Below are 22,164 nucleotides of genomic sequence, written 5' to 3' on the forward strand. Positions count from 1 at the left end.
AGGGGGTCACTGGGTATTAGGTAGGACAATAAAATAAAAAAGGGGGTCATTGGGTACAAGCCGGTTTGAAATAGGGGGTCTATCCCGAGGAACATGATGCATATCCGTTATGGAAGTGCCCCCCCCCCCCGGGATTGGGACATTCAGCGAAAATCATTTTGGAATCATTATCACCGTCAATTAGTCCTACAATGCCCCCTGGTTGACCAAAAAGCTTAAAAAGGATGATTCCAGAATAGGAAAAGGGATGATTCTTAATTTATCTTTTGTGATTTTGATCTGAAATGCATTGGATGTGAAAACTAAACAACGAACTGGCAACCTATACCGGCTTTATAGATCAATTCCGTTTCCGATTATAAACATGGCGATGTCACTGTGGCATGTGTGCATTTTGGTCCTTCATCTTTCTCTTGCGGTATTAGCCGGGTATGTATTTTTAAGGTTATGTGAAATCAGAACTTTGATCTGGGACATATTACTGTTCTGAACAGTAAAGAAGAACGTGATGTGAAATTGTGGTGCGAAATTATGGTCATTTGAATTGTGGGCTAATTGACGAATAAGCAATGCGATAAGCTTAAACATTGCATGATTGGCATTTAATGATTATCATGATTATGTAGCAATTGGTAGGTATGACATGAGAGGGAAACCTCAGTTAAAGACCCATTCAGTGATCCCAGCGCAAGTGTAAAAAATTTGAATTGTTTATAAATTGTTTAAAAGTGAAGGACAAGTCATTCAAATTGTCCATTGTGTCATTTGGTATTTTTGAAATGACAAATTTGGCAAAAAACGAAGAAAACAGCAGTACTGAAGCCGTTTTGGGGAATTTTGCTAGCAGAATCTTTTTGATGAAAGTCAATCTTTGTCTTGACAAGATGTAACTTTGCTTCGGAAAGTGCTATGACAAAAGGTTTTCAGTTTTGGCTTTCTTTACTCAAGGGCTTTAATTTGATATATAAAATGATGCAGTTTGATGGCAAATTTGAATTCACCTGGCATACCTACAGGGTCTTAGCTAGCCACCTGTCTGGCCGTCATTTTAGACGGGGAGTTTGCTCCTGGGACGGGTAAAATTAATGCCTTTGACAGATGCTATATTATAAATTGTATGTTTTGAGAAGCTAATTGACCTTTTTAGTAGACCCAATTTGTAGAACAAGGCTATATGAGTATATCAGCACATTTGAACTCTTTGAATCCCCAATGGGCTATAGATGTCTGGTAAATGTTTTAAAGGTCAAATTAGGACAGGCAATTTTATTCAAATGACGGGCAACCCTCAATTTCTAGCTAAGACCCTGATACCTACATTATGAATATGTTGTTAAATGATGTTTGTCATTGCCCATGTGTCAGTCATGTCAATGCCCGGGGTCAATGCAATGCATGAATGATATAAATGAAAAACCCTAGACTTACACTAGCTTTCAGAAAAGAACCGAACTCTCACACTCTTGATGTGCATATGTGACTGTGAGTAATACCCTGATCATGCATGCTGATCAGTGATCATGTCATGTGAACAATCGAGATTAAAAAAAAAATTGTTTCACCAAGAGGTTTTTTTAAAATTGAATTATGACATGTTTTGTCATTGTCCTCATTGAGTGCAATGATAAGTGTCTCCTCCTTGTCAGAGGGTGGGAGATGGAACAGCTGAATTCCAGCAAAAACACCAATGCAATGAAGCAATCTGTCTCAAGCTCAATTGACGTCATGCTGACAGACAGAACGCTAGTGCTGGTAAGCCTGGTATCGACAAGGCGTTGTCGACAAAAGCACTTTTGCTGATTGTGACAAGAGCTTTGCATGTATTGACAAAAAATATCAGAAATTTTGCAATCGAAATTGAAAAATTGATTGGCAGAAACTTCGCTAATTTCCTTCTTTTTTACCAGCAAACCAAAAGATATCATGCGACAAGAAAGTTATGAATCTTTTTTATCTAAATATCAAAGAATAGTTCATAATTAGCATCCAAAATGGTCAAATCCAGCAAAATTGTGACCCCTTTCCATGCTTTCCCATTTTAAATCGATGTCGATTTGGCTTCAGCCATCTTGGTTTATTTTTAGAACAGCCGCCATGTGACGTCAGGGGGGCTTGGCTGAATAACGATCGTTGATTGGCCAAATGTCAAGGTCGTTCTACTTCTTAGCGTGCCGTGTGCACACTTGGGATGACGAAATTTATGTTGTGTGTTTACTTGGTTGAGTATTTGTTTATTTATGTTTTTTTACGTGAAAAATATGCTTTATTTTTTTAGTTCCTCTCATCCCACATGCAAATAATATAAGCAACTATACCATGACTATAGCGTTGCCAGTATGTATCGTTTTCATAGTCCCTGCAGCGTGGTGAGTAAATGTGCACTCTGTAGGTTGCCGAATTTTGAACCTTGATCGTCGCAATTTGCCTTGGGGCGATTTTTTGGGACATTAATTAGACCTGATTGTCGACAATTGTCGATGTGGGCCTTTTAATTTTTGTCGATTGTCGACAATGAAAATGCTTGCCGATACCAGCATTTGGATATTATGGTTATTTAACTTGTTGTTACAGAGCTATTTTTGTCTACAGTGTAGTTGCATTAAGTTTGGGCTCATACAACTTGATTATTCTACTTTTCAATTATATGTTTCACAATGTGGAATTAACATGAAGATAATTTAGTAAAATGTTAATGAAGATACCGCTGGTGGATAAATGGTAGAGGATATAAGGAGCATGTACAATCTCTGGGACAATGTTGTGGAGACATCTTTTTGAATTTTAAATTATATTGTTGTTAAACTTTGATTTTGTATAGTAATGTCATCACATAGCTATCATAAAAACTGATTTGAAAGTAGTTGGTGCTTTGAATTATATTATTATTAACTGAAACAGTAGCGTAGTGTGAGTCATTCTATGGGGGAGGGGCACAGACCATGATTGGGGGACCACGGGGCTATATAAATTGTGGGCACAAGTCGTTTTTCGGCCAAATTTTCCAACATGGGCTTTTCTATATATATATTTTCAAATCAATTGGGGGAGAATGTGCCCCATGCCCTTATGATGCTACGCCACTGGCTGAAACTACTATAGCTAAAATAATAATTTCTCGATCATGAATATATGAATGTACTGCGTGCACTGCATAATTTCGCAAGTTTAGTGGAATGACATGATAGCGCGATCGATTGTGCACGCACAGGAAATGCAGCGCTACACAAAGCGTATGTGGTACACATTGTACGCCGACGCAATTGTCACTGCGTGCCTATTGAGCTCTCATGATCGAGAAACTATTATTTTAGCTATAATTATACTTGTCAAGGATATTTCTTTTTCATGTACTTCTTGCAATTTATAAGTTGTAAGCTTGCATAACACACTAATTATATTTGAAACAAATTTTAATTATTTTACTTATAGGAGGGATTTTTACAAACTCCTCGGTGTATCCAAAAAGGCTACCACTAGAGAAATCAAGAAGGCTTACAGAAAGTTGGCTATGGAGTTGCATCCTGATAGGAATCCAGATGATCCAACAGCTGAAGAGAAATTCAAAGATATTGGTGCTGCATATGAGGTATCTTTAGGTTTATTGGTTACACCAGAGTCAGAATTTTGGCAAGAATCCATGCTGGCAATAATTATTAGATTGGCAGAATATAATAGTCCAGTCAAAGTGGGTTTTGACTCGCCACTAATTGCAACAGAATTTTTTTCACGGCTATGAATGTCAGAGATGTCCACTGAACAGCATACAAAAAGTATACTAAAATATACTTGGTGGAAAGGTAGTTTTTGGCGGGAAAAGGTCATACAGGGGTCAAATTTCAAAATAGCTCCAATAATTTTAAAAGCTATGCCAAATTATTCCTCGAGTCATAACGATTCAGAAAAAATATAGTTTGCCATATCTGTGATGTACGGTTCTTGAGTTATAACCGAAATGTTGAGTTCCACAGAGGTCAAAAAACTAAAAATTGTCTGATTTTAACCAAAATGGTCTCAAATTATTCGGCTTGCAAACATAATTCATTTAAAGAATATTTGCACTGTTTAGTTTGTTTAATTACATGCCTAACATCAAAAACGAGGTCGGGGTCAATAGAGTTCAATGGTCAATGACCTCTTTTACCCTGCTACCTAGGTAACGAAACATCCAAGATATGGCAAACTATTCTTATTTTGGAGTGTTTTTAAAGGCGAACACATTGAGACCATTTTCAAGGAGATCGGAGCATTTTTTAGAAGTTGACCCACGTGGAGCCCAAAATTTGACCTTTGACCTTTTGCTTATAACTTGAGAATGGTACATCACAGATATGACAAACTATACTTTTTCTGAATCCTTAAGACTAGAGGGATGCTATGGTATAGTTTTAAAAAAAATTAAAACAATTTTGAAATTTTACCCCTGTATGACCTTTTCCCGCCAAAAACTACCTTTCCACCAAGTATATTTTGGTATATTTTTGGTATGATGTTCATGGGACATCTCTAAAATGTAAAAACTTGAAAAACATTCTGTTGCAATTAGTGGTGGGTGACACCACTAATTTGTTTAAATTGACTGGACTATAAGTAGATTTTCAAAAACAGTTTTAACTATATATATAGTATATAGCTAATGAAGTGAGAATCCAATTATTCTTGTGAAGTTCTTTTGCTAGAATCCAACTACTTTTCCAGGGGTCCATTTCACTAAACTTTACGAAGCTTTATTAGTCGAAATCGTTTGTAACTTACGATGAGTCATAAGTTCCATTTCGCTAAACTTACTTATGAACGGTACTCTTCATAAGTAATAGGGATTTACTACAGAAACCCTTCGTAATGTTACATCTAGTATTGGGTATTTGTAACTTTATGAACGGTTACTTGAGTTACAAAGGGTTAAAGGTTTAGTGACATGGACCCTAGATATTTCAGACTGAGACAAATAATCCTTCATGTTTGAAAGGTCTCATATAGCTGTTTATTCTTAATGTAGAAGTAACTATTCAAATAATTTTTTTGAATACATTACACATAAAGGCAGTAATTTAAGTGAGGGTTGCTTTGTTAATTTGTTAACCCGCCAAGAGAAATGAAGATTGAATCTTACTAAATGTGTGATGGTAAGGTAGTTTTAGCTTGTAACATGAGCTTAATTAATGTTGTTGTTCTGAATAAAGTACTTGTAAGCAACTTATTTTATAATATAGTAACCTGTCTTCTCCAATCATGTGGATATTTATTCTCATTTGTTTCTCAAGTCTTTTCAGTTTCAGTATATCTTGATTTCAGTGTGCTGACTTATTATACTCAAGACCAAAGCCTGTATTAATTTTCCTACCGATTTGATGTCATTCCTATTTAGTGCTTGTCAGATGCAGACCAAAGGAAGATTTATGATAGACATGGTGAAGAAGGACTAAAGGAAGGCCACGGATCACACGACCCATTCTCAAGGTATACATACAGATAATCTACATTCGGAACAAAGCATACTCTCAATGGATAATATTCATAACAGCTCCCCATTTCACCCCTGGGTAGAGAGTACCACCATGCCCCCAGGGGTTTGAGAGTATGATGCTAAATGTTCAGATGGCAAATATGAAATGATATACAGATTGTAAATAGGGTACCGGTAGCCAATTTTGATCAAAATTAATGCCAAAATATGTGGTTTCCAAAAATGTAATGTAATACCATCCTCTGATATTGTTTCATAATATGATTCATATGGGGATACACATGAACACAGTGCACAGCATGATTAGGGCATGCACATAATGACTTCATAAGAAACAAAACACAAACACCCCCACCCCCACCTGTTATCATGTTCCAAACCTCTTTTCATATCAGTACGACACCCACAAGGAACTTTTGCATGATCTATATCATTGGTTATGGGCAGGGACAGGCGATTGCGCGGAACATTTTTTCAGCGCAATTCCGCGCAATTGGCTATTTTTTTTCCTATGGGCAGGGATACATGATTTGCACTGAAAAAAAAGTTCTGCGCAATTTGCTATTTTTTTCCGCGCAAATGGCCTGTCCCTGGTTATGGGTTCATTTGTTGTATCCGTTTATGAGTGAGAGGGGTGTTGAGGTGTCTGACACCTCAACACCCCTCTCTAAGCTAATTGATAGCATGTTATTTAATACGGTACATCATCACCTCACTCAAGTTGGACTGCTGGTTGAATCATGAATGGAATAAGATTCTTTCATTTGCTGTTTTTAAAAGAACAACTATCTGGAAACACTACTCAATCAGTATTGCACTCAATCCATATCTAAACTATATGCAGTGTTCGAAATAAGCACTTATCCTCTTGTCCTCTTGTCCAAAAATCACTGGGGACAACCATATTGAGCTATGTACTTATCCCTGGACAACCACTATTTGGATTCTTTGCACTCAAAAACATGACATATATTTTGGGGACAACCAAAATGTTTTGAGGACAAGCAGAATTCATGCTTTAGTTATCCTCGGGACAACCTCCATATTTTCCTTATTTCGGACACTGACTATATGTTAATGATAAGAATATTCTGCTTCCCACTTGGCACCACCACCACCACCACCCTTACAAAATCACAACTTCATCCTGAGGCATGGTGAAATGTAATACAGGAATGGTCACAGCACTACAAAGTGAGTTGCAGTGAGCTCAGAAGTATCATGAAATGTGACTGAGTAAAGGCACACAGTGTAAGATATGTGGCACTATGAAATCAATGTAAGATGTGAAGGCACACAGCACCTTGCTGCACCAGAAATGGCATGAAACTCACAGCACCTGGTCAGTCAGTGTCAATGAGCCTGGTGACTAAACATTGATCTCATACTCACATTTCTAGTTTCTTTGGAGATTTTTTCAACCCATTTGGTGGTGGCGGTGGAGGCAGGAATCACAACTCTGATACCCCACGCGGAGATGATATTACCATAGATCTAGAGGTCACATTAGAAGAGCTTTTTGTGGGAGAATTTGTTGAGGTAAGCATTTGATGTTATCAATGTGTTTTTCTTCTTTATTTCTACCGCTGATCAGTTTCTTTGGAGATTTTCATTTTGGATTTGGCGGTGGTGGACATAATCGAGACCCAGAGATACCAAGAGGAGACGATATCACCATGGATTTGGAAGTAACACTAGAAGAGTTATACTCTGGCGAATTTGTTGAGGTATCAGTTATAGTTACATTCTTATCTGTAGAATTCTTCAGTATAATTATTTATGGCATTGGTCTAGGGTAAGACAAAAGTAAACATAAAATCATCCCCTATATGCAGTATCCTAATCCCAGATATAACCGTTATCCAGGCCCATAACCAGGAATCTTCTGTGGGGGTGTGGATTTTCCAGATGCAGGCCTTTTCAAGAGAAATTTTCATTCTGTTCATGAGCAGACTTTTTGAAGAATTTTTGGGCAAATCTTGCTATTTTTGTTATGGACAAAGCAGACCTTTTGCTGATTTATGGGGGGAGGGGGGTGTTAATACCAATTAGAAACGCATTAGAAAATATTTGGAGTGTATTGAGAGTGTCCAATTGCACTCTACATGCTTTGGGCATTGTTTTCTAAAAAATGAACCTCTTTTGATTTGTGTCATTTGAAGGCGGATACATTTTAAGCATTGATTTATGGGTCGCTACAACCTTGTTTATATAAACCTGCAAACCTCATCACACTTTCCAGGTATTTGCTAACCACTGTGGCCAACCATATAAACCATTGCTGTAATAAAAATGCAATACTAATGTATCTAACATGAATACACCATCCATTGTGTCAAGCAACCTGCTCATCTATTGTGCACATTTTTCAGATGGTGCGATTCAAACCAGTGGCAAGAGAAGCTCCTGGCGTAAGACGGTGTAACTGCAGACAAGAAATGAAAACCATACAGATGGGACCTGGTAGATTTCAGATGTCGCAGCATGAAGTCTGTGATGAATGCCAAAATGTCAGGTAATGTCTAATTGCAAATTTTAATGAAACTACCATTTCACAATACAGACATTGACAAAAATATCATATATACAAATGCAGAACTGTGATCCAAGATCATTTACAAGGAGATTTTCAAGTTCGACTAAAAGAAATAAATTGCTCTTTCATTGCATATTACAGAAACAAACCATCACAGTCTATATACATAGATTTAAAGCTATACGTGTTCGTGTATAGAGTCCAGTGTCATTATATTCACAAGCAGCTTTTGTGTTCATAAATGAATATCATGCTTAGAATTTTGAGTAATTAAATAATTCCTGCAAAATCACTTTGTAAGAATCATGATGATTAGATCATCTACTGTTTGATAAAATTCTAACCTTCGATGGAGAGGATGCTTGGGCCAGGTTCCCAACAGCTAAAAATGTAACCCACACATTGGGTATTAATGTTCATGACTGTCTTGTTTTGTAGAAGTACCCCGGTAGTTATGAAAGTAAAAACTGACTTTTGACTTCTTTGAACAGGCTAGTGTCATTGTCACTCATCTCAATATCAATATAACTCTTGTGATGTTATGTTTCCCTTAACAGATTAGTAAACGAAGAGAAATTATTAGAACTTGAAATAGAACCTGGCATGGTGGATGGACAAGAATACCCATTTGTAGGCGAAGGTATGTTACATTTATTGCTTTGTTCCGGAGGGAATGTTTGCAGCTGCTACACCTGTGAGAATAGTGATATCCTTCTGATAAATGTATTAATCTCATAGAATTGTGGGTCATGGAACAGTCATTCTGAAATACTTATGCCATTAGTGAATCGGTAGCTTTGGTATTTATGTAAAGTTATGGTACTTATGGTTGTCCCTTAACTTGTTTCTTAGTGCTAGCCAGTTGTGAGTGTGTTGGTCTATGTACCATAATTGGGTTTAGCTGAAAATGAGAAGTCCTTCTGACGACTTCCTTTCTGTTCAGTGTTATCAAAAATTGCAATTGCATTTTTGCAGGACCCTAATTATGGGTAAGAAATTTGTCTACCAACTCTCCAGTTGCATGTGAGCTGGTAGTAACTTGTGAACATAATGCTAATTGGTTAATGTTTAATTTACCCCTTCTCTTCTTTGTTATCCTCAGGAGAACCACATATAGATGGTGAACCCGGAGATCTTAGATTTAAAATTTTAGCACAAAAGTGAGTAGAATCAATTATTTATCTGTGGTATGCAAAGATATTATATCCAAATAGTACTGACTCAATTGCACCATACGTAATGCTATGGTAAATCCACCATCTTGGTTTGTCGCATATGGAGGGCAGATAATGTACCGCCGCCATTTTTCGGCAAGAGCCTGAAATCTAATGATAATTTTAGTCTTTAAGCTTTGGCAGTGTAGCTGTTTTACACATGCATCGCGTAACTTGCATTTTTGACACAACATAGAATTTTGCAGAAAACAAGCAAATAAGGTACTTTGACTCGTAGTTTACAGGGGGCATAGTTGCCTCCATGAGTGACACGCAAACATGGCAGAGTCGGTACTCTTTGATTCTACCTCATTGGTGGTATTGCATTTGTAAAATTACAAATATCATTAGATAAAGTACAAATAGGATGTAGTGGTACATATTTACTTTCTTTGGCCTGAAGTATGATATACAACAGATAGTTACACAGCCATCGGCTGTGTCTTTTTTCTTACAGGATCTTCTTCTTTCTTCTGTCAATTTTTACATTGCTCTAGCACTCACATGCTTACATCGATTTTGACCTAACTTAGTCACAATGATCATTCACCGTGCACCTACAAGTTACATGAAACTCATGGGGTCAAAGGTCACGCAGAGGTCATAGGGGCCAAAAACGTGATTTCAACTAAAAATGCATCGTCTCCCACAACGTACGCACGACAGCGACGCCACTAGCACACATGGATTGATATTACCCAGTGTCTATGTGGTGTACACAGATTTGGGGTCAAAGGTCATTAAGGGGTCACTTCCGGTATAAAATGAAATACCTTCAAACATTTTTATTAGCTAAACAAAACATAGGCCAGTAACGGTATGTTGACATGAGTTGTAGTAACCCAGTGTATATGTGATATTTTTTTATATGGAGTCAAAGGTCATTAAGGGGTCACTTCCGGTATAAAAACGAAATACCTTTAAAATGCATCTTCTCCCACCAATTACGAAGGACAGTGGCGCCACTTGCACACATGTATTATACTTACCTAGTGTCTATGGGGTGTACACAGATTTGGGGTCAAAGGTTATTAAGGGGTCACTTCCTGTATAAAACAAAATATCTTCAAAAAATTTTATTAGCTAAGAAAAACGTAGAACAGTAACGGTATATGCACACATAAATTGTGGTTACCCAGTGTATATGTGGTATTTTTTAATTTGGGGTCAAAGGTCATTAAGGGGTCACTTCCGGTATAAAACAAAATATCTTCAAAATTTTTTATTAGCTAAGAAAAACGTAGGACAGTAACGGTATATGCACACATAAATTGTGGTTACCCAGTGTATATGTGGTATTTTTTAATTTGGGGTCAAATGTCATTAAGGGGTCACTTCCGATATAAATAGATATACTTATAAAATGCATCTTCTTCCACAAATTACGAGGACAGTGGCGCCACTTGCACACATGCATTGGTGTTACCCAGTGTATATGGGGTGTACACAGATTTGGGGTCAAAGGTCATTAAGGGGTCACTTCCGGTATAAAACGAAATACCTTCAAAAAAATTTATTAGCTAAGAAAAATGAAGGACAGTGACGGTATGTTCATATATGAATTGTGGTTACTCAGTGTATATGTGGTATTTTTATTTTGGGTCAAAGCGTCATTAAGGGTCACTTCGGTCTGAGCGAAAACCCTTCAAAATGTCCTTCTGCCACAAATAGCATGGCATAGTGATGCCACGTGCAAATGTGCATTGACATTAGCCCATGTCTATGGGGTTTTCATATATTTTGGGGTCAAAGGTCATTAAGGGGTCACAACAAGGCTGTGTTCGTGGTCTTAGACCACAGCTAAGTCTAGTTTATATTGAATCAGCTTGGATCAGTGATTTTATACTTGAGGTGGCCCTATGTAGAGGCCTTTAACAACATGCATAGTTCATTATGGTAATTGGAATTATGGATATCACTTTCACTTAAATCATGAGCTGGTGATTATGGCACACTTGTGTGTTATAGTGATAAAACAAGTAGTTACATAATGATTATTTAATTTTTTCATTTACAGACACCCTATATTTGAAAGACGAGGCGATGATTTATACACAAATATCTCAATATCATTAACAGAAGCCCTAGTAGGGTTTGAAATGGAAATAACACATCTAGATGGACATAAGGTAAGACATCTATGTATCATTTATACAAGTACAGGTTTCGCTGGACACATGCGACTTTGGTATCTCGTCTGCTCTTATTTGAGTTATGTAAGCTATCCACCAGTGGAGCTTCTGCGACCCCTGCGCAGAACTTCCGATAGTGGATTATCTGCGCACGGTGGACGCAAGGAATCCACAGTCGGATTTTCGGCGCACGTGCAATGAAAATCCCCTCCGTATATAGTTCGGTGGAGTAATTCTGCGACGGTCGCAGGGAATCCACGGACGGATTTTCGGGCGACGTGCTCAGAAACTCCCTCCGTATATAGTTCAGGTGGAGTAATTCTGCGCGATGCGTCGCAGGGAATCCACAGACGGACTTTCGGCGCCGCGTGCGCAGAAACTCCCCTCCGTATATAGCTCCGGTGGAGTAATTCTGCGCGCGGTCGCAGGGAATCCACGGATGGATTTTCGGCGCACGTTTTAATCATCTCATGAATTGTTATGATTTAATATTATTAAATGGTAGAAAGTATGAAATATTATTTATATTTAACTCCGGTGGAGTAATTCTGCGCACGGTCGCAGGGAATCCACTAACGGATTTTCGGCGCACGATTTAATCATCTCATGAATTGTTATGATTTAATATTATTAAATGGTAGAAAGTAAGAAATATTATTTTAGGGCCTATATGTTTAGAGTCAGTTCTATGCATCAAGTTTCATGTTTAAAAAACATAACTTAGAAAGTAAGAAATATTATATATAGGCCTATATTTAGAGTCAGAACGATGGAGTTTTTCTGAGCACGGTGCAGGGAATCCACAGTGGGACTTTTCGGGCGACGTGCTCAGAAACTCCCTCCGTATATAGTTCAGGTGGAGTAATTCTGCGCCATGCAGTCGCAGGGAATCCACAGACGGACTTTTCGGCGCGCGTGCAGAAACTCCCCTCCGTATATAGTTCAGGTGGAGTAATTCTGCGCACGGTCGCAGGGAATCCACGGACGGACTTTCGGCGCACGTTTTAATCATCTCATGAATTGTTATGATTTAATATTATTAAATGGTAGAAAGTATGAAATATTATTTATATATAACTCCGGTGGAGTAATTCTGCATGACTGATGCAGGGAATCCTGGACGGATTTTCGGTATACGTTTTAATCATCTCATGAATTGTTATGATTTAATATTATTAAATGGTAGAAAGTATGAAATATTATTTATATATAACTCCGGTGGAGTAATTCTGCTTCGATCGCAGGGAATCCACGGACGGATTTTCAAGTATACGATTTAATCATCTCATGAATTGTTATGATTTAATATTATTAAATGGTAGAAAGTAAGAAATATTATTTTAGGGCCTATATGTTTAGAGTCAGTTCTATGCATCAAGTTTCATGTTTAAAAAAATAACTTAGAAAGTAAAAATATTATAGAAGGTGGAGTTTTTCTGCATGCGGCCCAGGGAATCCACAGTCGGACTTCATGCGTGCTCAGAAACTCCCTCCGTATATAGTTCAGGTGGATAATTCTGCGACGGTCGCAGGGAATCACGAGACGGATTTTGGTATGCGTTTTAATCATCTCATGAATTGTTATGATTTGATATTATTAAATGGTAGAAAGTAAGAAATATTATTTAGGGCCTATATGTTTCTGCTCCAATTTCGAGTTTTTGCGGATGCTTTACGCATAAGCGGGCGGCGCGAACCTCCAAAATCGGAGGGTTTGCGTCCGTTTAAATATTTTTAATAATGTTCATACTCCAAATTCGGAGTTTAAAATTATAGTAATATTAATATTTTCCAAGGATTTTAAAGGTTATTAATGGATTGACGAATTTCCCAGTAGGCGCTAATGATACGGCCTATTTCACCAGAAGGCGGTAAAGATAAGACGGCTTATTACACAATAGGTGGGATATAGATGAGATGAGATTAGGCCAACTGCTACGTATCTAAATAATATCAGGAATAATCCGATTCATGTAATTGTTAATTAGTCATTGAACCAAAAGATCAAAGGTGTCGTGATGAGAAGATTCGCGAAAATTGTTAATTAGCCATTGAACCAATAGATCAATGATGCGGGATGAGAAACCCGCTGTTTTGCAGCATTGAAAATAATTTTAAGAGGTATAATGATGACACCAAGAATAATCCGATTCATGAGAATCATTTTTCATTTTCATACGCATATATTAATATGTATTGATAATTCTTGTTTTTGTACTTTTACTATTTACCAAGTCTTCTTTTTTTACTTATGCTTATTGTCTCAGCTATATTCTAACTATTTTCATTATATTTCCTACCATGATAAAGTTTGATTTCGTTCGAAATTCAGAATATGGACTATATTAAAAACCTGGATCAGGAAAGTTCCTAGATTTATATTTATTCGATTGCCCATGTTGTGTATTTTTCTTAGTTATTTGTAAAAAAAACGCCATTTATAAATGTATGTTCTGCGCATCAAGTTTCATGTTTAAAAAAATAACTCAAAAAGTAAAAAATATAATATAGAGTCAGAACGGTGGAGTTTTTCTGCGCACGGTCGCAGGGAATCCACAGTCGGACTTTCGGCGCACGGTACGTTTTAAGGGAGTGTTCATAAATACTTTGGTAGGGGGGCTGGAAAATATGTAGGGGGGTCATAAAATTTTAAGAGTTCTGAATAGGGGGGTTAAAAAGTTTTGGGTGTATGAACAGGGGGGGTTAAAAAGTTTTTGGGCACGTAGAGGGGGGGGGTGTAAAAACTTTAGCAACATTAGTCCTGAAGCAAAAACTATAAAATAGCCTGAAATTTTTTCACGCGCTACGCGCGCAAATGTTCCACTAAAACCAGAACAAAAGTTCATTCCAGATAAGGGTATTTGATCAGGTCCTTTATGTATTTTGACAAGTCATTCAATAGTCAAAGGTATATAAGTATGAAGTGTTAAAAATTGTCTTGTTGTCTACAAGTTTGAGGTTTGTGTCAGTTCCTTCTGGTCTGCATGCTCTTTAAATCACTAAAAAGGTGCAATATCTTTGTTCTTCTTTAGTGTTGACAATTTTACAGTAATGTTTCATGCAGTACAGATTATTTATTATCACTGATACAAGTAATTCATGTTGCTTTACAATCATAGGCGGAGGAAGCTTGGAGAACCGGGGTACACGTTTCCACCCCCTAATTTTTCCATGCATAATAAGCATAAGTAAAAAAAGAAGACTTGGTAAATAGTAAAAGTACAAAAACAAGAATTATCAATACATATTAATATATGCGTATGAAAATGAAAAATGATTCTCGCGGAATCGGATTATTCTTGGTGTCATCATTATACCTCTTAAAATAATTTTCAATGCTGCAAAACAGCGGGTTTCTCATCCCGCATCATTGATCTATTGGTTCAATGGCTAATTAACAATTTTCGCGGAATCTTCTCATCACGACACCTTTGATCTTTTGGTTCAATGACTAATTAACAATTACCGCGGAATCGGATTATTCCCGATATTATTTAGATATGTAGCAGTTTTGTTGTGTAATAAGCTGTCTTATCTTTACCGCCTCTGGTGAAATATAGGCCCTAAATAATATTTCTTACTTTCTACCATTTAATAATATCAAATCATAAAATTCATGAGATGATTAAAACGTGCGCCGAAAATCCGTCCGTGGATTCCCTGCGACCGCACGCGCGCAGAATTACTCCACCTGAACTATATACGGGGGAGTTTCTGCGCGCGCGCCGAAAGTCCGTCCGTGGATTCCCTGCGACCGCGCAGAATTACTCCACCTGAACTATATACGGAGGGGAGTTTCTGCGCACGCGTGCGCCGAAAGTCCGTCGTGGATTCCCCTGCGACCGTCGCGCAGAATTACTCCACCTGAACTATATACGGAGGGGAGTTTCTGAGCATGTGCGCCAAAAATCCGTCCGTGGATTCCCTGCGACCGTGCGCAGAATTACTCTGCTATATACTATATACGAAGGGGATTCATTGCACGTGCGCCGAAAATCCGACTGTGGATTCCTTGCGTCCACCGTGCGCAGATAATCCACTATCGGAAGTTCTGCGCAGGGGTCGCAGAAGCTCCACTGGTGGATCATGTACATACATGCTTATTTGAACAAAGAGGCAGGCAACTTATTGTGTGATGTGTGAAATTTTAATTGATTGCATCCTAATTGTTGTGGTCGTGTATAGCACACTGAGAATGCTAAGGAGTTACATCGTCATGTGAATAGTGGCAGTGTATTGATCACCTCTTTTACAATTTGTGTCTGCAATGCTACAGTCCACTATTCGTAATAACTAGCGGTCACCCGACTGTGTCTCGCCCATAGCTCTTAATATGGGCTAATTTGATACAATTTTATATCAACTTGTGGCTGGGGTCTTGGATGGTCTGAGCACCATAAAGTGCTAAAAATCATATAGTACAGGGTGTCCCAAAATGATTGGTGCCCATCCATGTAACTAGACCATCTTATCCAATCTGGACCAAATTGAATTATCATCATTGTATGCTATATATTACTGAAATACTTACATTCTACATACTTGTCTTTGTATATTGACTCCCATTTTTTCCTGTATCTGTATTTCACAATTGGTGCCTTTGTCATGGTTGGATCAGAAGGAGCTACATATTCCTACTCGCATATGATTGTGAGCTTTTAAACGGTGACAACTCACTAGTCCAAAGGTTCCCTAGTCCAAAGGCTCCTTAGTCCGAAGGTTCGCTAGTTCGAACACATAATTTACCATTCGCTAGTCCGAATTCTGAAAAAGGTTCACTAGTCCGAATATCGGGTTCTCTAGTCCGAATATAGAATAAGGCTCGCTAACCCTAACCCTAAACCCTAACATAAAACCTAACCATAAACCTTAACCCTAACCCTAGCACTAACCCTTATTCTATATTCAGACTAGAGAATCTTCGGACTAGAGAACCTTCGGACTGGCGACCCTTCGGACTAGAGAGAAGTCACAGTGTTAAACACAGAATACAAATTTGATCCCAGATAATACAGCAATTATGTACAAATGATGAAAGCTTAGAATTAGCAGGTGTCTGAAATTACCTATTTATAAAGGAAAAACAGCATCAGTAATATGATGTAATACTTGCATTGTGTTCAAATTACGGCTTTAAAAGAATGTTTGTCTATTTTTGCAACAGCCTAATTTTTTATTCTTATATTTTCTTCTGTTTTCATTGACAGGTTCAAATAGTTAGAGATAAAATTACATGGCCAGGAGCCAGAATGAGAAAAAAAGGTGAAGGCATGCCAAACTATGAAAATAATCATGCACGAGGATTTCTTATAATTACATTTGATGTAGATTTTCCAAAAGGTGACATAGCAGAATCAGAAAAGCAAGGTAAGTGGATTAATGATACTTATTCCTTTTATGTTGAATTCCACTATTACATTTATCTGGACTTTCATCTTGACTAAAGGGCATAATCATACTAGTAGTCACAGCATGCGATTTAAAAAGGTAGTGTTTTCACAATTGCCTTCAAGCCAACTGCTTGCGACTTGACACTAGGGCATACTAGCGACTTATCAATCAGGTATCGGCAATCACTCTTCTGATAAGTGACATAAGTTATGTCATAAAAAAAATGATACACTCCTAGCGATTGCGTAGTATTGCCCTTAAAATCACACTTTTGACCCGCTGTGTAATCGGAAAACAATCAGTCATAAATTAATTTTAATCAAGTCTGTTGTCACAGCTGCAGCAGGCAACAAGCTGTGCATGCACAAGCCTGATAAAAAATGGCAGACCCAATAAATAATTAATCTTAGCAATCTCGTGCTACCATGGAGTATGATAATCGCAACTCCATAAATCTCTTCACCATGCTATAGGGTTTTTACCTGTCTCAAGTTGAGAGTAATGCCATCCCAATGCTATGTTGGATGTTGTAGTTACAAATTTGAATCGCACACTCTAACCTAATCCTGTGGGGCGTATGGATATGCACAGGAGGGTGATTTGTCCATATGATAGAGACGTAAACACGCCAATTTGAATCTGCCACTGCAAAATCCAACATGGCGTAACTCGTAACTTGAGATGAGATACGCTATTATAGTGCAGTGTTAGTGCGCAATACTGCGCATCTCATTTGGCACAGCTACAAATCTTGAACAGTCACTCAAAGCACTGGGCTGGCATAGACATGTACACATTTATTTAAGATGCCACATAGATTCACCCTCTGCCTAACCCTGTTATGAGTTACTGCACTAGGGTTGTGGCTCCTAGGGATTATAGTCTGTCCACCTAGAAGTACAAACCAAATCTGTGGCATCGGGGGTCGATGCCATGCGTCACACGTGAACGCGACGCGACGCATAAAGAGCGTGGTGCGCTCGGCAAGTACAAATTGCACGGCAGTTTGCGCGCCAAAGAAGCATTGCACTGAAATAATTATTCTCATACCTCCAGTTTCCGAGGTCTGTTTACTTTGTACTTCTAGGTGGACAGACTGTAGGATTACAATGGAACGCCATATTACTGGATAGATTCATAGTTGATGTATTCCTAATCACTATTTAAAAATTTCACATAATATTTCTTGTTGTTTTGTTTCTTTCAGATATAGCAAATATATTGAAGCAAGAACCAATGCAGAGAGTATATAATGGTTTACAAGGATACTAGGTTTTTATATTAGTAAAGTAGATAGTACAAGGGGATTTTTATCAAGAGAAGGGATCATTGGGGATATGTACTAAATCTTGTAGTCCATAATCACACAAAAGGACTTACAGACTAACCCAACTGTTTTCCTCAAGATGTGGCCACCGATATTGGAAACTTCTGAAGTTAGGTGGTATATAATCTGGCCCAATTCATCACATGCCATTTGTTATGTAAACAGTGGCCTTAATAGTCCTCTTGTGTGATCTTGGGGCCTTAATATCAGAACCCCTAAATGGCAATAATATATTGCTAGACTTTGTTCAAAGCGAAATAGGTGAGACTTATAACACAATGGATTGATAGAATAGTGTACATTTGAAGTGGGACATAGCGCCTAAGCCAAGTGTGCCTTGTGTATTTTATTGACTGGTGCACTATTATGAATTTATTTACAGGAGCATAAGTTGGGGCAGCATGGATGTGTGGATTAACCAAAAAACAAATAATTTTCGCCTATTTAGGTATGAACAAAGTAAATTTAGGTGTACTGACAATTTTTGTAGACACTTTCAGATGTACATTACATGTAGTTTGTGGAATCATCTGTTATTATAATTTTGTTTCTTATCAAAGAGGTTCGATTGGGAGAGTGTGGATTCTGTATACCACTGTGTGTAACACTGTGGACTATCTGCCATATTTGATTGTTATGCATGTGGCCACATCTTTGTACATCCAGCTTTTTTTCAGCAAAGGCACAAAAATGGAACAGTAATCTATGCCTTAAAACATGAGTGTTACCAAGTTTTGCATGTGTGACACTATTTTCCTGCCATAAGTGACAAGCAAACATGGCAGAGTCCATACTCACCGAATCTAACCTCCTTTGTTTAATATAGATTTCAAAATTGATTATAATACAGAATTGCATTGGGAACAAGCAATTGTCTGTATCACAGGAAATGTGTGTTCTATGATGAAAAGTTTAACTTGCTGGTTGTTTACTGCTTCTGAAGAAGCTGTGTACAAAGTTTAATGGAGTGCATTTGTGAAATTTCTGCTATTGAGCCTGAACAAAAGAACATTGATTACTTCTTTTGCAATGATCTATGATGAATAAAGAATGTTTAATGCATACCTGTACTACTGTATAGTGGTATATTTGACTGTTGTAATGTAAGCAGTTATGTGGTTTCTTGTTTCTTGTGTTCACAGTTTCAAACAGCGGCACATTTAATGCTTATGGGTCCAATTATTTTCACAGGGTTTTAAATTTGCAGTTTTGAAATTAACTGCAAAAATAAAAAACCTCATGAATATTTCCACTATACAGTAACAGCCTTGTTGTATAAGGATTTCTTGACACACTTGTAGTTGTAAACAGTTTGTAAGCTTATTGCAAATAAAATTTTTGGATAATGGGTTCATCCTAATCTTTTTCAATGAAGCATTCATCACATATACTTGTCTTCATATCTTGTACAATGAAATATTTCACCATTTATTTTTATTGTCTTTGTATCTTTTACAATGAAGCATTTCACCACATATACACATCTTCATATTGTTTACAATGAAAGATTTTCACCATGTACACTCTTCTTCTTATCTCTCAACCAGTATTAACAAGAACATAAACAGTATAAAGCACAGAATGCTAAAAAATAGGGAAAGAACCTATCTATCATGTCTGCAATATCTTAATATCAATTTGTAATAGAAGTTAGCTCTTTAAGCTCACACTATATTATAAATGATCCTGGCTTTATTAGCAGACCACAGACTTTGGTCATGTATTGGATATGAGTTGTTTACCACTGTATGTTGAGCCCAGTACATACACTGTACAGTCACCACTCTGTGAGGTCATAAACATTTTGCACAGTGTCCATTGTTGTGTACTTCAATTTATTGCGTCTATTCTTAGTCACTCCACACTTGTTTTATTACTATGCAAATACATACATGGAACAAAAATGTGCATCAGTCAATATGGATAATAACATGATTTGATAATGCTTAAGTTGGTGTAAACCTGGCAAATGGCAGTGAAAAATGCATTGAGACTTGTGGGCCACATACCGTAAAATTCTGTTGACAAGCATATGTGCCTCTAAATGAGTTTTTTTGACAAAAGAGATGAAAGGCAGACATCCTCCACAAAATCATAGCAAGAGATTGGTCTTACAATAAAAATGTTTGTACAGCCACCTTTATCAGTAATATAGTTGTTCAAACTCCAAATAATGTTTTTGTAGAGGGTGTCTGCCTTTCAGCTATTTCATCAAAAAAAACACTCATTTAGAAGCATATAAGCTTGTACTCTTCTATGGGATTCATTAAAATGGTCCTACTTTTAGTCTTAGATTGATTGGCCTGTTAATTCAAGTACATCAAACTACTTTGTCTGTTTGGGGTTTCCCTCCTTTGTTCCCCCATCTGGTGTATTTTGCAGCCATAATAGATACATTTGCATTGCTTCTCATTGGCAAGTAGCTTTTTGTGGCTAAAGGGGTTAACAAAAGTCTTGTGTGCCAAAAAATTGTATCAAAATAACTGCATATCTCAGTTTACATACTACACAGCAACTCTTTTATAAATGTGAACTAATAATTTGTAATCCTAATTTGTGTACCATTTTGAATAAATTTGGTATTTTATTTTATTTTAGAGTAATATGTTTCTGTTATTCACAAGAAATTACTCGGATTATATGCTGCTGAATAAAACCATACAGATACTAACATTATAATATGATATAACGAACTTTAGATGATCAAGCATTACTGCTTGGCAAACCTTGATTGTCATTTTTACCAAACTTCTTCATTGCTTGCTGTTTAATTATAACATATGAAATGTATTCTTCAGTAGAGCACCGTGTATTTGGCAACACCTTGTTGATTTGAAAATTCTTTTTAAAACAAACTAGTTTTGAATACTAGTATTTTAATTCCAAAGCTGTCCTGTTCTAGATACACAATGTAAGGTACCATTTGTAGATTCTTTCATGTATGTGCAAGATTGTTATATATCTTGATACATCAACTTTATTTGTATAACATAAAATTGGATGAAACATGCAAAATTAGTCTGTACAGTACAATGCCTTCATTCTGCATTGGGCTAGTCCAGTTGAAATCCATACACCCCTATGGAAGACATGACCTGAATCTCCTCCACAGGGGGTGTAGATTTAAAATATGGAGGCGCCCATTCAGGTAACCCCATTTGAATTTCACACTCCCTGTGTGGAAGATTGAGGTCAATTGTCTTCCAACTGGAACAACCCATTCACAGTAACCAATGAAAACAGTTTGGTTGTGTTATTTATATGTGAATCTGAAATTGCCACTATTGTATTTTATATGTGTTGTCAATTATTCTGACTTATAAAATAAACATGATACATGTCAAAAGCATTCCATTATTAGTTTACCAAATTTCATTTTGTAGTGAGTTTGGTTGGTTAGGTGTTTTGATTTAAAATAGTAGTTGTTTTGGATGTAGTATCAGCTGATTGTTTTTTCTTTCCAAATATTTTGGTTAGTGGTAAAAGTCTTGGTGCTATGGGCACGTTTGATGTTTGCTGAATCAGTCAATCATCTCCTCTAGTATTAGGCATACCATGTTTAATCCAGGGTTGCAAATCACCAACATTTACAGCATCATAAATGTTAGGATTAGATCTTACAAATCCTAAATCTATGACAAGTTCTAAATTTATTATAACTTTAACATATGTTTTATATGTTGGAGGCAGTGTTTCCACAAAGGTTTCCCCACAGGCAGGCCCCTGGACCCATCGGCTAAAATTGGCCCAACAAAAAATCCTGAAAGGGAACACTGCTTTGAGTTACTATGGTTTGGATCAGTTAAAGGAACTATGATGTGTCATAAATGTTATTGAAATGCACCTGGTTACAAAGATATGCATATTGCAGATTTTTATATCTACCCTGATATGCACTTTTTCCACACTTGGCAATGTTTTTGTTAATAAAGGTTGACCATGCTGTGTATTTTTGTGTGCTGTGCTTATTAAAAACATGTCTTAAAACCAATCCAAAATGTTCAATTATTGTTTAACCTCTGGGTGGAACAAATTTATGTGTTGTATAATAAAAGTTATGTGCTTTTATTAAATGCAGTCGTCAAGTTTTGCAACTATAT

General features: G+C 37.1%; 1 protein-coding gene across 1 annotated transcript; it reads left to right on the top strand.

Moving 5' to 3' along the window:
* Positions 1-327: 327 nt before the first annotated feature.
* LOC140155887 (dnaJ homolog subfamily B member 11-like) lies at positions 328-21,413 on the top strand. Its single transcript, XM_072178886.1, has 10 exons — positions 328-429; positions 3,430-3,586; positions 5,366-5,457; positions 7,059-7,191; positions 7,837-7,979; positions 8,558-8,640; positions 9,103-9,160; positions 11,232-11,343; positions 16,554-16,713; positions 17,945-21,413. Exons 1-10 carry the CDS (start codon positions 365-367, stop codon positions 18,007-18,009), a joined length of 1,068 nt encoding a protein of 355 aa, XP_072034987.1. The 5' UTR covers positions 328-364; the 3' UTR covers positions 18,010-21,413.
* The last annotated feature ends 751 nt before the right edge of the window (positions 21,414-22,164 follow it).

This window comes from Amphiura filiformis, chromosome 6 (assembly GCF_039555335.1).
Source record: "Amphiura filiformis chromosome 6, Afil_fr2py, whole genome shotgun sequence".
Lineage (NCBI taxonomy): Eukaryota > Metazoa > Echinodermata > Ophiuroidea > Amphilepidida > Amphiuridae > Amphiura > Amphiura filiformis.

Excerpts from the sequence above, each read along its gene's own strand:
- LOC140155887 (XM_072178886.1), top strand. The coding sequence starts at position 365 with ATGGCGATGTCACTGTGGCATGTGTGCATTTTGGTCCTTCATCTTTCT. Across the intron at positions 430-3,429 it reads TCTCTTGCGGTATTAGCCGG|GAGGGATTTTTACAAACTCC; the intron begins GTATGTATTTTT and ends TTTTACTTATAG. Across the intron at positions 5,458-7,058 it reads TCACACGACCCATTCTCAAG|TTTCTTTGGAGATTTTCATT; the intron begins GTATACATACAG and ends ACCGCTGATCAG.